Source organism: Phocoena sinus, chromosome 6 (genome assembly GCF_008692025.1).
Source record: "Phocoena sinus isolate mPhoSin1 chromosome 6, mPhoSin1.pri, whole genome shotgun sequence".
NCBI lineage: Eukaryota > Metazoa > Chordata > Mammalia > Artiodactyla > Phocoenidae > Phocoena > Phocoena sinus.
Genome location: NC_045768.1, coordinates 3,979,640 through 3,991,697, shown reverse-complemented (window position 1 = coordinate 3,991,697; position 12,058 = coordinate 3,979,640). Strand labels below are relative to the sequence as shown.

At 46.4% G+C, this 12,058-nt stretch overlaps 1 protein-coding gene across 1 annotated transcript in view; it reads right to left on the bottom strand.

The window, feature by feature from the left end:
• Window positions 1-11,883, bottom strand: part of DDX31 (DEAD-box helicase 31) — a 74,343-nt gene extending 62,460 nt beyond the window's left edge. Inside the window, 6 exon segments of the mRNA XM_032635072.1 lie at window positions 2,766-2,830; window positions 3,759-3,829; window positions 5,357-5,400; window positions 6,415-6,490; window positions 6,597-6,853; window positions 11,752-11,883. Coding sequence (XP_032490963.1) covers window positions 2,766-2,830; window positions 3,759-3,829; window positions 5,357-5,400; window positions 6,415-6,490; window positions 6,597-6,853; window positions 11,752-11,847 — 609 coding nt within the window. The 5' untranslated portion in view covers window positions 11,848-11,883.
• Between the last annotated feature and the right edge of the window lie 175 nt (window positions 11,884-12,058).

The following is a 12,058-nucleotide window of genomic DNA, read 5'->3' as shown; positions in this document are numbered from 1 at the left end:
GTTAATACTCTGGATCTGAGCAATTCGGAACACTGCCCTTCAAACCAGCCACACGTCCCTGTTGCTGACGATGACGGTGGAGACTTAGGGAGCAGGTATTATCGCCACCAGGCGCTTGGAAGCAGGTCTCAACTCTCCCCGTGCGCGGACTCCCTGAATCCTCCCGGCAACCCCAGGACACAGGCACCGCCGTGATCCCCCACGAGGCACACTAGGATGAGGTGATGTGCTAACGTCACACTCAGACCCAGGATCTGAGCAGAGCCTCCGCCATGCTGTCCGCCTGGGGAATGTAGTCGCATGTCTCCTGTCCTCCGTTCACGGATCCAGCAAATGAGACAGCTGGGCCAGAACTGTAGGACCCACGCCAGATCAAGTACACGCCCAAACTCTGCAACTTTCCAGGAAGAGAAAACCCTCTACTAGAAGTTCTCCTGGAGTATCTAAACGGATGAGACTTTACCACACCGGTCTAATAATTCACATTTCTTCTCTAACCTACACCGGGTACGATGCTGAGGCCCTCGTGTGAACCACCGCACTGCAAAGTGCCCAATGGAAGAAAACATCAGTCACCTGCAGGAAACAGAATTCCCACTCACCCGCCTCAGAGAAAACTGGCATTAGTGTGAAAAGTATCCTTCTCATCTCTGCGTGTGTACACACATATATATGTATATAAATGCAGAATTATTAGTTATGAAATTGCAGTCATATTATACATACTGTTTTATAACGGGCCTTTTTAACATGGCAAGAATGCCTGTCAAGGTCACAAACAGAAACTGAAGAGAACAGCACTTTTAATAACTATATAAGGTTCCACCATTTGGATGACTGTGGAGGATTTATTGATTTAAAAATCATTTAAATAAAGTTTAAGTAACATTTAAACGTATTCATTCTGAAATAATTTCGGGCTTACAAAAAATTGCACAAATAGTTCAAAGAACTCCCTCACACCCTTCTCCCAGCTTCCTTATGTGGTACTGATTCTCAAAATCACAGTACAATGATCAAACAGGAAAGTAACACGGATTCACTACTACCAGTTAATTTATAGCCTCATTCAAAGTTCATTAACTGACCTATTAACATGCTTTTTCCAGACTAAGACCCGATTCAGGACCACGCAGCATTTAGCTGTCATGACTCCTTCGCCTCTCTTACTCTGGGGTAGCTCTTCAGTATCTCTTTGTCTTTTGTGACCTTAACACCATTGAAGAGCACTGGCCAGTCACTCTGTAGAACGTCCTTTGACTTGGCTTCGTCTGATGTTTATGACTAAATTAGAGTTGTGCATTTCTGGCAAGAAAACCAGAGAAGTACTGTTTCATCCTTCACGCACCCATCAGGAGACACATTAGGCCAACACATCCCGGCACTGGTGAGGCCCCATCCAACCACCTGGTTAAGGTGGCACCAGCCAGGCTTCCCCACTGTAAAGTTACCATTTTTTTCCTGTATCTTCTGGATACATACTTTGAGACTGTGTAAATATCCCATTTTCATCACACTTTAATCCACTCATTTTAGCATCTCTGATGATTCCTGTGTCATTTGCCAAATGATGACGTCCTACAAGTACTCACTGGAATTCTAGTATAAGGAAGGGCTTTCCCTCGTCCCACCTATTTATTCAATAATTCGTTTATATCAGCTGGGACTCAACAGGTATTTGTTTTAGACTGTGGGCTGTAATCCAACACCATCATTATTTGTTTCGTCATTCAAATAACAGGCAGGCTCAATATACATCTAATTCTGCATGTCGCAGCTGAGGAAAAAGTAACCAACTAGCTCATCATCTGTTTGTGAACCCATCTCTCTTCCTATTTCTGATCTCAGTTTCCTCTCAACTGAGAATAACCAGGGTGTATTTGTGAAATTCTGGGCTGGGTCTGGAGATGACAACTATGCCTACGGAACATGGCAGTCACACGGCCTCCTAGGGGACCATTCCAAGGAACCCAGTGCTGGCCCCTCTGGCCCAGGTGCTACGTGTGTTTCGCAACTGAAGATAGGTCCTAGGAAATACTAAATACAAGGTGGCCCAACCGTCACACCCGCTAGTTGGGTACTTATTTTCACTTCTACTATTCATGACAAACCACTGTTTTCAATACAATGTTCACCTTTCTCAGTCAGAAGAGCTTGGCCTCTGGAGCCAAGGAGAATGGAGGTGGAAACCCAGCTCCACAATCACTCCCCACAGGAAGTTATTTAACTTCCTCAAGCCTCCTTTTTTTCTTTTTTTTTTTTTAAATCGAGATAATAATAGTAGTACCTTCCAACTTGGTGGGACTGGGGTAGTTAGAGAGTCAAGAAGACAACACAAGCAAAGCATTCGGCACGACGTCTGACACAGGGGGAGCATCTTACAAACATTCCCTGTTAGAACTACTAGGATGACTGCTACATTTGTTTGTATTTATTCTATTCCACTCTGAGCACGGTCTTCAGATGCAACGTGCTTATGTGATAAATGAACTAAAAAGAGGCAGGGAAACAAAGCTAACTGAAAAGATCTTTTGGTCCCAATATTACTGCTTTGGTTCAGTTTGACGGCTTCTTATGCACTGTGAACAATGACAGGAAAACATACTTTCTTTTCTATTTTTTTCTTTTTTTTTGGCCACACCACGCGGCTTGCAGGATCTTAGTTCCCCGACCGGGGACTGAACCCAGGCCCTCGGCAGTGAAAGCGCCAAGTCCTAACCACTGGACTGCCAGGGAATTCCCAGAAAAACACACTTTCTACTCACCTGTATTTTGGATTTCATTGCTTGAAGAGACTGGACCACGGGGATGCAATAGGCAAGAGTTTTACCTTTTAAAAAAGAACAAGAGCCATCAAAATCACAGAGCCTGTAGATGTCAGAAAACCAGAGACAGTAAACGAACCGGCACTGCTACCTCTGGGCCGTCCTGAAGTCTGGGGACAGGAAAAGTGCACTCACAACCGGGTGGAAACGGAAGCCACCTGTCTGTCACAACTCCTAGCTCTGCTTTGTAAATTCAGTACTTCTAACAAACCTGCACCTTCAGCCCCTTTAACGTCTAACAAGGGAGACAATGAGACATTTCCGAGGTCACACAGAAGCTCAACTCAATGACTGTCCCTAGAAACTAGAAAACTCCCTCTCTGGGGTCACCTCAGCCTCTCAAAGGGGTTTCCATGGTGCTTTCGTGGTGAGAAGCCAGCCAGTCTGAAACCCCAGAGCTGGCCTCTAAAGATCAAGGAGAAACCAAGGATGGCAAAAACTTTGGGCTTCCACCCACCGGAAAGGTGGCTGAGCTGGGGGAGCAGAGAATAGCCGACCTGCCACTAAGAGCACAAGAGGGTCAGAAGAGCAAGTCCAGACTGTTCTGGAAGGCGCCAGAATGGTGTTCCGTGTTCTAGCAAAACAACTGGCATCCGATCAGCGTGTGCTCACAGCAAGGCTGTTTTAATACCAGAAGGAAATAGTCATCACCCACTGGAGGAAAGACAGGCAGCTCCGGCCATAGACGGTGGGATCAGGCAAAGCCCTGAGATGGGCTCTGAGAAATGACAGCAGACTTGACTCCTTCCTGATCATTCCTGATCACGGGCCCCACTGATCATCCCCTTCCTTTCAGGGCTCTAATCAGAAGCAAGCATGGCCGCCCCTCCCCCAAACCAAACAAAGCAGCCGCCACCACGACAGACACCTCACTACACAACCCACCACGCGACCCGACTGTGGAGGAAGGGCAGAAATCAAATGACAACTGACCTGAGCCAGTCTGGGATCTCACGAGAGCATCTCTGCCTTCCAGCAACACAGGGATACTTTGCTTCTGAACGCTGGGGCCGCCCAAAGGAAAGAGCACACGGTTATCTGTAAAGTACCACCTGCCCACGTTTACACGCAGAGATGCAAGATACACAAGATGCGATGACCCCAGGCTCTATCACCTGCCGCCTCAGAGGTTACCTAAACAGTCACGGGAAGGGCTGAGAAACCTCTGATGGTTAGAAGAATAAAACCTCAGTTAGATTTTTGGAACTTTTGGGGCTGCAAATGTTGAGGCAAGCCGGAGACTGGCCGTTCTACTAGACTACTTAAAAAGAAAAATGAGGGCTTCCCTGGTGGCGCAGTGGTTGAGAGTCCGCCTGCCGATGCAGGGGACACAGGTTCGTGCCCCGGTCCGGGAAGATCCCACATGCCGCGGAGCGGCTGGACCCGTGAGCCATGGCCGCTGAGCCTGTGCGTCCGGAGCCTGTGCTCCGCAGCGGGAGAGGCCACAACAGTGAGAGGCCCGCGTACCGAGAAAAAAAAAAAAAAAAAGAAAAATGAGACAGGCGTGATGACAAGCTGCAGCCACCACAAAAGCACACCACACACTCTCCTGCCTTCTGAACCAGGGAATATGAAACAGTAAAACATTATGGAAAGATTCCCAAGCAGAAGAGTGAAAGGAAGCTTGTGAGCCACACAGACAGCCAGGAACTGCTGTCCGTTCTCTAGAAAACCAAATACGGCTGCTACGGACACGGTAAGACGTGTGTCCACGTGTGTACTCAAAAACAAACAACTAAAACAGCAAAGTCCTACTGCACAGCACAGGGAACTATATTCCATATCCCATGATAAACCACAATGGAAAAGAGTACGAAAAAGAATATATATGTATAACTGAATCACTTTGCTGTACAGCAGAAATGAACACAACGTTGTAAATCAACTAGACTTCAATAAAGTAAAATAAAAAGTCCAGGAGGGTATGGAAATCACTTACATTTGGTTTCTAAGACTGAACAAAAATAATAAAGGGGTTTCTTATTTTATTCTGTGACACTCTTATTAATGTTTACTTCTAAGTGAAAGGTGACTTATTAAAATGTACAGAAGCATACACACTCAAAGAGAGGGGGGTCATCTCTGCCCCACACCTGTCACCACTCCATTTCTGTTTTCCAGGGGTTGTCACATTTAAAAACTTTTTTCAGCATCCCATTATATCCAACTAAGTATTTACTCCTATCTTGTAGCTGACTCTAATTCTTACTACTAAGAAATGACAAGATAAATTCTGTATTCTAGACAAGATAGTTTCAGGAAGCACAGACAACAGTGGGATCTTATGCAGACCATCTTCTGGACCAGAGATCTCTTACAGTTTAGAGCTGAGGGCAGAAGGGGACGGAGACCCAGTCCCTCCATCTCCCAGGTGGGGAAGCTGAGCAGCTACCCAGCCCTCGAGGGTCAATAATCTGGCCTGTTCTCTAATGCCAAGACACAAGTTTGCTGTCCTTCACAGACAATTCAGATTTCATCTGTTTATACCCACTTAAACCCTGAGAAAATCAAGATTGACCCAGAGCTCTTACCTGGTCATACTAGACATTTTAAAAACCGTATTTATTGTGGAAATCTAAGAGAAAAGACAAAAAACAAAACAAAACTTTTCTTTAACAAATTTTTTGGGACAAATATATTTAATGCAAATAAGGATGCAAAAAAGGGGAAAATACTGGGGCAAAAATGGATGACCACGATCAAATCAAGTTCCTCTAACCCAGTGGTTCTCAACTGGGGGTGGTTCTGAGCACTGCCTCCCCCAGACCTCCCAATGTCTGAAGAAATCGTTGGTTGTTACCGCTGCGGGTGGGGATGCTACTGGCATTCAGTGAGTAGGAACCCAGGATGCTGCCATACATCCTGCAACGCACGGGGCAGCCCCCATGACACAGAGTCCCCATCCCCAGGCGTGCACGGTACCAAGGCTGGGAAACGCCACTCCAACCCGTAAGTGAGAGAGCAAGTATAGGTAACCCACCCGAAAGAAGGAGTAGGTAAGCCGTGACCATATGAGCCAAGGAAATCCAGACTCCCTAAAAGTGAATGTATGTTTCTCACCTTACTCATAAGTAAGGCTAGAACACTCATTCATGGTTTTTTTGTTGGGTTTTTTTTTTTTTTTTTTGAGAGTCCATTTGTTTGTAGCAAATGCATGTTTAAAGAGCCCCTTCTTCCTTCAATTATTTATAACTCCCTTAACAGCAAGATGCCGGTTCAGTTCCCTCTCCTAGGGTCCCTATGACATCAGCCACCCAGAATAGCCCTGATGTCATTATCTATCCAGTAATTATGAGGTGGATTTCAAGTTCGATATGTGGAGTCTCAGTCCTAAAGTGAATGAGGTGAGGAAAGTCTTTAGAGTTCTTTAAAAAAAGAGGGGGAGTGGGGTGCGGACAGTGAACAGACTCCGAAGTTCACGTGAATGGTCCTGGAAGAGCATCTTAGCAATCTGAGTTCATCCAGGTAACTTGACGCAAAAATAACCATTCTTTGATTTTTTTTCTTCCTAGAACTGTCATTTCACAGACATTCTGAATGAACAGACCGAAAAAATCGACACACCAATAAAACATGGAGGGATACTTACTAGGTGTGGGTGGAGGTCCAGGGCTTGAAAAGCATCTGAAGTGAACACTTTTTCTTGCACCTGCTTTACTACAGGTCTGCAAATGACGAACAAGACGCGGGCATCAGTTCCAAGAAACAAAGAAAAAGGCAGAAGACACTTAATTCCCTTTATTCTCGAAGGGTGTCTACACGTGGACATACCTGTGGAGTTCTGGAATCTCAGGGTTGTTTTTAAACAGGGACGAAGTCTTAATGCCCGGTTTCCGTTCCTGGTTTCCATCCCTCGCACCAGCTGAAGACCTCTTGGGAGAAAACGTTTTCTGTGCCTTCCCCTTCAAAGTCCTTGGAGTTTCTTTAGCAGCACTTTTCTTGGCCGGGAGAAATGATGTTTCACTCCTCCGTTTCGCTGGGGGAGCCTCACTGGACGCTTGGTATTTTCTTCTGGTGGCTGCCGCTTGCTGCATCGTTCCCAAAAGGAAAGAGCGACCAGAGATGCGTTAGTCCATGAAAACAGACCTCAGAGTGAAGCCTGACTGCCCACAGAATCGCATCTCTCCCTGCAGAGATCATTACGCCCCATATGTCAAGCAACAGCTTAGGGTCTACAATCAGATTCTTTGACTCAACCCTTTTTTTTCCCCCAAAAAGGAAAAAAAAAAAAAAAAAAACCCAGAAACCTCAGCTGATCCATCTACTAGACCTCACCAATCATCTTAACCTTCAACTCCACCAAGATAATCAAGGGAGAAACATTTTTCAGGCTGCATTTTAACAAATGGAGTCTGTCTGCAGGGAGGAGAGGACCCACCTTGTGAAGTGTGCAAGCTATGTCAATCCAAATCTCTAGGAATCCATGTACACGACAGGAACAAGAAAGAGGGGAAATGAATCTTTTCTCTTGCCACCAACAAAGCCCATCGGTGACTACGTAAGCTGCATCCCAGCTTATGCCCAGGAAGTGGAAACCTTCATTACCGCTCTACCCCAGAGCGATTGGATCGCTGTCATTCTCTGCCCTCAAGCTGCTCCCCCAGATTCAGATGGCTTGGAGACGATTCCTCCTCCCAGTTTCCATTCCAAATGAGGATTCAGCTCCATCCATCACCTCTATCACAATTACTTCCAACTCTCCTCGCCTTTCCATTCCCTGTCTGATCGCCGAGTACAGGCTACAACGTGAGACACTTTCTTTCCTGTTGCTTCTCATTTCCGTAACATGAATGTTGTTAAATGTATGATGTCCAAACTTCCCCTAGGAGAAGTTCATCCAATTCCTCTATTTTCCTTGGCCTTCTCTTCCAATTTACATTACACATGAATATAAAAACATCCTGTGAGTAGCTAGGAATTGTTATTCTGGAGTTCTGGTTTCTCTTGGAATATGTTATTTTCCCCTTGGCTTGAAATCATGACTTCTGTGTACACATCAGCTTGCTTTAGCCATGACTGTCAGCTTTTTTTTTTTTTTTTTTTGCGGTACGTGGGCCTCTCACTGTTGCGGCCTCTCCCGTTGCGGAGCACAGGCTCCGGATGCACAGGCTCAGCGGCCATGGCTCACGGGCCCAGCTGCTCCGCGGCATGTGGGATCCTCCCAGACCAGGGCACGAACCCGTGTCCCCTGCGTCGGCAGGCGGACTCTCAACCACTGCGCCACCAGGGCAGCCCGACTGTCAGCTTTTGAGTAACCTAGCAATAACAATAGTTCTTTGTTCCTGGCAACCCTAAGGGCTCCTATAGCTAAATAATTCGATACATACAACTTCCAATATTTAGTATTAATATTTAGTATTAATGAAGTAGGTACTGATCTGCTTCATTTTACAAATTTTACAAATTTATTTTTACGAAGTCCCAAATTTTCAGACTAAGAAGAGTTGAAGTCAACTTTCAGGTCGGAATGAAATGTGCAGATCTTACCTGGTTTACAGACCCACAGGCTCTCGGAGCACAAAAAGGCCCAAAGGCCTCTCCCCGCAACGCATGTGTGGACTTCCCATCACCAGACCCCCTGACAAGCGGCCCTGCAGCTCCTGCCTGTACCTCCTCCTACTGTCCTCCATCCCATGAGGCAGCCCATTCTGTCCCCAACCAAGTTCTAGGGGCTGGGAAGCTGTTTCTGACATTCAGGCAAGACCTGTCTCCTAGAAGATCCATCTACTAGTTTGCAGTTTGCTTTCTGCGGCAACTCTTGTATGTCACATTCCTCCATTCATCACAGCACTCCTCGTTTTCCTCCTTCTTTGGACTAAATATCCCAAACAGGACACAAACTTTAGATCCCTTACCATCCCGGTCACTCTTTATTCCCATGTCAACGTCTCTCTAAAGGCAAGTGTCCCGAATTAAGCACAGGATCAGGCAGGCTTTCCATTTCTCGACTAAAACTGAAAACGTGTAATGAGAGCTACAAAGCCCGTTAGAATCTAACCTCGGCCCATCTCACCAGTCTCAGCTTTACCCTCTGCTGTCCCGGACTTCCTTAAATTCCTAGAATGTACCAAGCTCCTTCTCTCCTCAGGGCCTTTGCACATGTTACTCCTACACCCGTGTCCCCAGCCCTCCCCTCATACTCATCCTTCAGATCTAGGGCTACCTGCTGCGTCCTCAGAAGAGCCTTTCCTGACCTCCTCTCTCCACCTGTCAAACCAGGGTGCCTGCTCTTGGCTCTCCTGGCACCCTTATTCTCCTTTGCAGCACTCAGTAAAATAATATAGCACATAATTCATTGTGTGATGTCTGTCTTCCCCATTAGATTGGAAGAAATGGACAAGCCTGTCCCAGGCTTGCACTGAATCCCCTGCACAGGACCACGTCTGGCACAACGTAAGTGCTCAATAAATAATTGTAAGATTAATGAATAACACGTGATGGAATTAGCCTTTTCCGTGATCTGGATCTATTCTATTTGTTAGTTCCCCCGCACCCCACCAGCATCCACAACACATTCATTTAAAAAACTGGCCACCGTCAAGTAGCTTGGTTCTGAAGATACAAAGGTTAGACAAGCCCTTGAAGAAGTCACAGACTAGCGGAAGAGACAAAAGTGTAAAATCGCAAATCTAAACCTGTATTTGTACTACAGAAGAGGTACAGACAGAGGGTTATTTGGGCACAAAACATGAAGTAAGACTACCATGGCCCACAGCGAGGGGAAGGGAGGCAAAGATAAAGGAATGCTTCATGAGGTGGCATTTGAGCAGAGAAGAGCAGGGACACATCTGGATCTTCTAAAAATAAGCAAGTGCCTGAGTCTGCTCTCCCACCTGCATATTGAGGGGATTATGGCAGGTGACCTCTAGGGTCCATCCTGCCCTACCAGTCTACATGCCATGTCTTTGATATTAATAAACATATTCAGTAGCTACTCTACACCAGGGAGTATGCTAAATACTTACATGAATGATGTCATCTATCCATAGGGTACTGGCCTCATCCCATTTTAAGATGAGAACACAGAGAAAGAGAAGTGAGGTAATCTGCCGCAGGATCACTGAGGGATCAAGACTTTGCCCAGACACTAGTTCCATGCCCTGGGTTCCTAACAACAATGCTACAACACCATCTAGTAAATGTATCCTGTTTGGTTAGAAAACATCATGTATAGTTTGATCCCAATTTTGTTCTGCTTGTTTTCCAGAAGGATATATACCACAATGTTACCCAGAGTTATCTCTGAGTATGACAATCATGGGTGGGTTTTGTTTTTTTTTTAATCTACTTTCCAAATTTCCTACAATAAATTTGTATTTTTTTCTTTTCTTTTCTTTTTTAGAAAAAACATTCTGCATAGCATTAGATAGAGAATAATTTAAGCTGTCAAGGTCTTTCCAAGTCCAGTATATGAGCTACTCAACCCAAATTCAGGCTACTAGCAAATCTGATCAGCATATACATAATTCTCATTCAAGACACAAACAAAAATGTAGGTGCAGACAAGACCACTGCAGACAGTTATCATCACCTGATGAATATCCTTTTGACACAGTGGTTCAAGCAATCATAAAACCAGATAGCTGACATTTATTTATTCAACTCACTCCACAAAGTGTTACTAAGTGCTTTCTATGTGTTAGTTACTAGGCATGTACATGGCACAAGCACCCTACTGACCTCCTGATGGAGCAATTCTATTACCCAAAATGGAGTCAATATGACTTTTTAAAAATAATTGACATGTATTAAGTGCTCCTATGGGCCAGAAAACGTACAGAGTCTTTATGTATATTATTTCATTTAATCTTCATAATAGCTTTATATGAAGGAGAAATTATTGTTCTCATTTTATGGATACGAAAAGTGAGGATCAGAGAGGTGAAATAATTTCTTCAAGGTCACAGAGCTAGCATGTTGCAAGGTCAAATCCCAGGTCTGTCCCACTCCAAATTCCACGTTCCCAATTGGCTCGCTGGTACTGATACTTCCCCGCCCCCTCGGCATAGATGCAGCTACAACATCACCCAGCTGAAAAGTCCTTACAAGCCTCTAAATCCTGAAGTTGATTATCACTAAAAAAAATCCAGACAATAACCCAAACAGTGGGTATGAGCTGATGTGAGCTTATACGAACTCAAGGAGTTTCAGCGTCACCACATTGGTTGAAAGGAACTGAACTGAACTTTGGCAATTTTTCAATGGCATTAAGTGATGCTTGTTCGAGAACCGCCCCCCGCCCCCCCCCCACACATTTTCCTTGGCACCAAACTGTAACCTTCCTGGTCATTAAGGCAACATGATTTCCCAACAGATTTCTGCCCTGCAGCCCTCCTCTTTCCTAGGAGCTAAGTCAACCATCTTAAACTAATTTTCAGCTCTGTCTTGGGTTAAATTTAAGGCATCTTTTTCTTTCTCACCTAATGAGGGGATTATATTGATGAGTTGTATTTTCTTTCCCCCCTTCACTGCACGTGGATGAAAATACACCCGTTTTGAAAACTCTTAAAAGAAATTTCTAGTCTCCAGTCCTCATTCCCGAAACAAACGACCCTTAGAGTCGAGGAAAGGGCGGCTGAAAAAAGTTCAGAGATGCTCTTGATAAGTGACAAGCTGGGCCTCTCGCGCGAGCGTCAGTTCCTAAACCTATCCGAGTGACAGTCTCAGATCCCTGCCTCCAACTAGCAGCACGCGCCAGCCTCCCGCCCGTCTACAGCCGCTCCGCTCCCTCCAAGAACGTCTCCGCAGAATGGTGTCCCGGTCTCAGACACGTGTCGCTCAGCGACTCCTCCAGGAGCTGCCCGATATCTGACTTTCCCCTCTTAACTACGCAAGTAATTCGAACCCCGACCGAGAGGCAAGGCGGTAGGTGCCGGCGCGCCGCGGCCCCGGGTGCGAACGAATCCGAAACCGGGTCAGAACTCACCCGCCTCGACTCGGCTGGGCGGGGTCTGGAGGACGTCGTGGGGACTGCGGCCCGGGACTCGGGAACATGGGGAAGCACTCCGTCGGCTGCTGCCATGCCGGCGGAAAAACGAGTCGAGACCTCGCGAACCCGGACCGCCACTCCGCTCCGACCCACGTGAGACGTGCGCGAGGACCCCGCGTAGCTGCCCCGCCGGGTCCTGCGCCCGCGCGCCTTCTGGGTCCCGAAGAGCCCGCGAACACACGGCCCCGCGCCTCTAGAGATCGAAGCCGCGGCCCCGGGGCCCCAGGGCGAGGCGGCGGCCCCG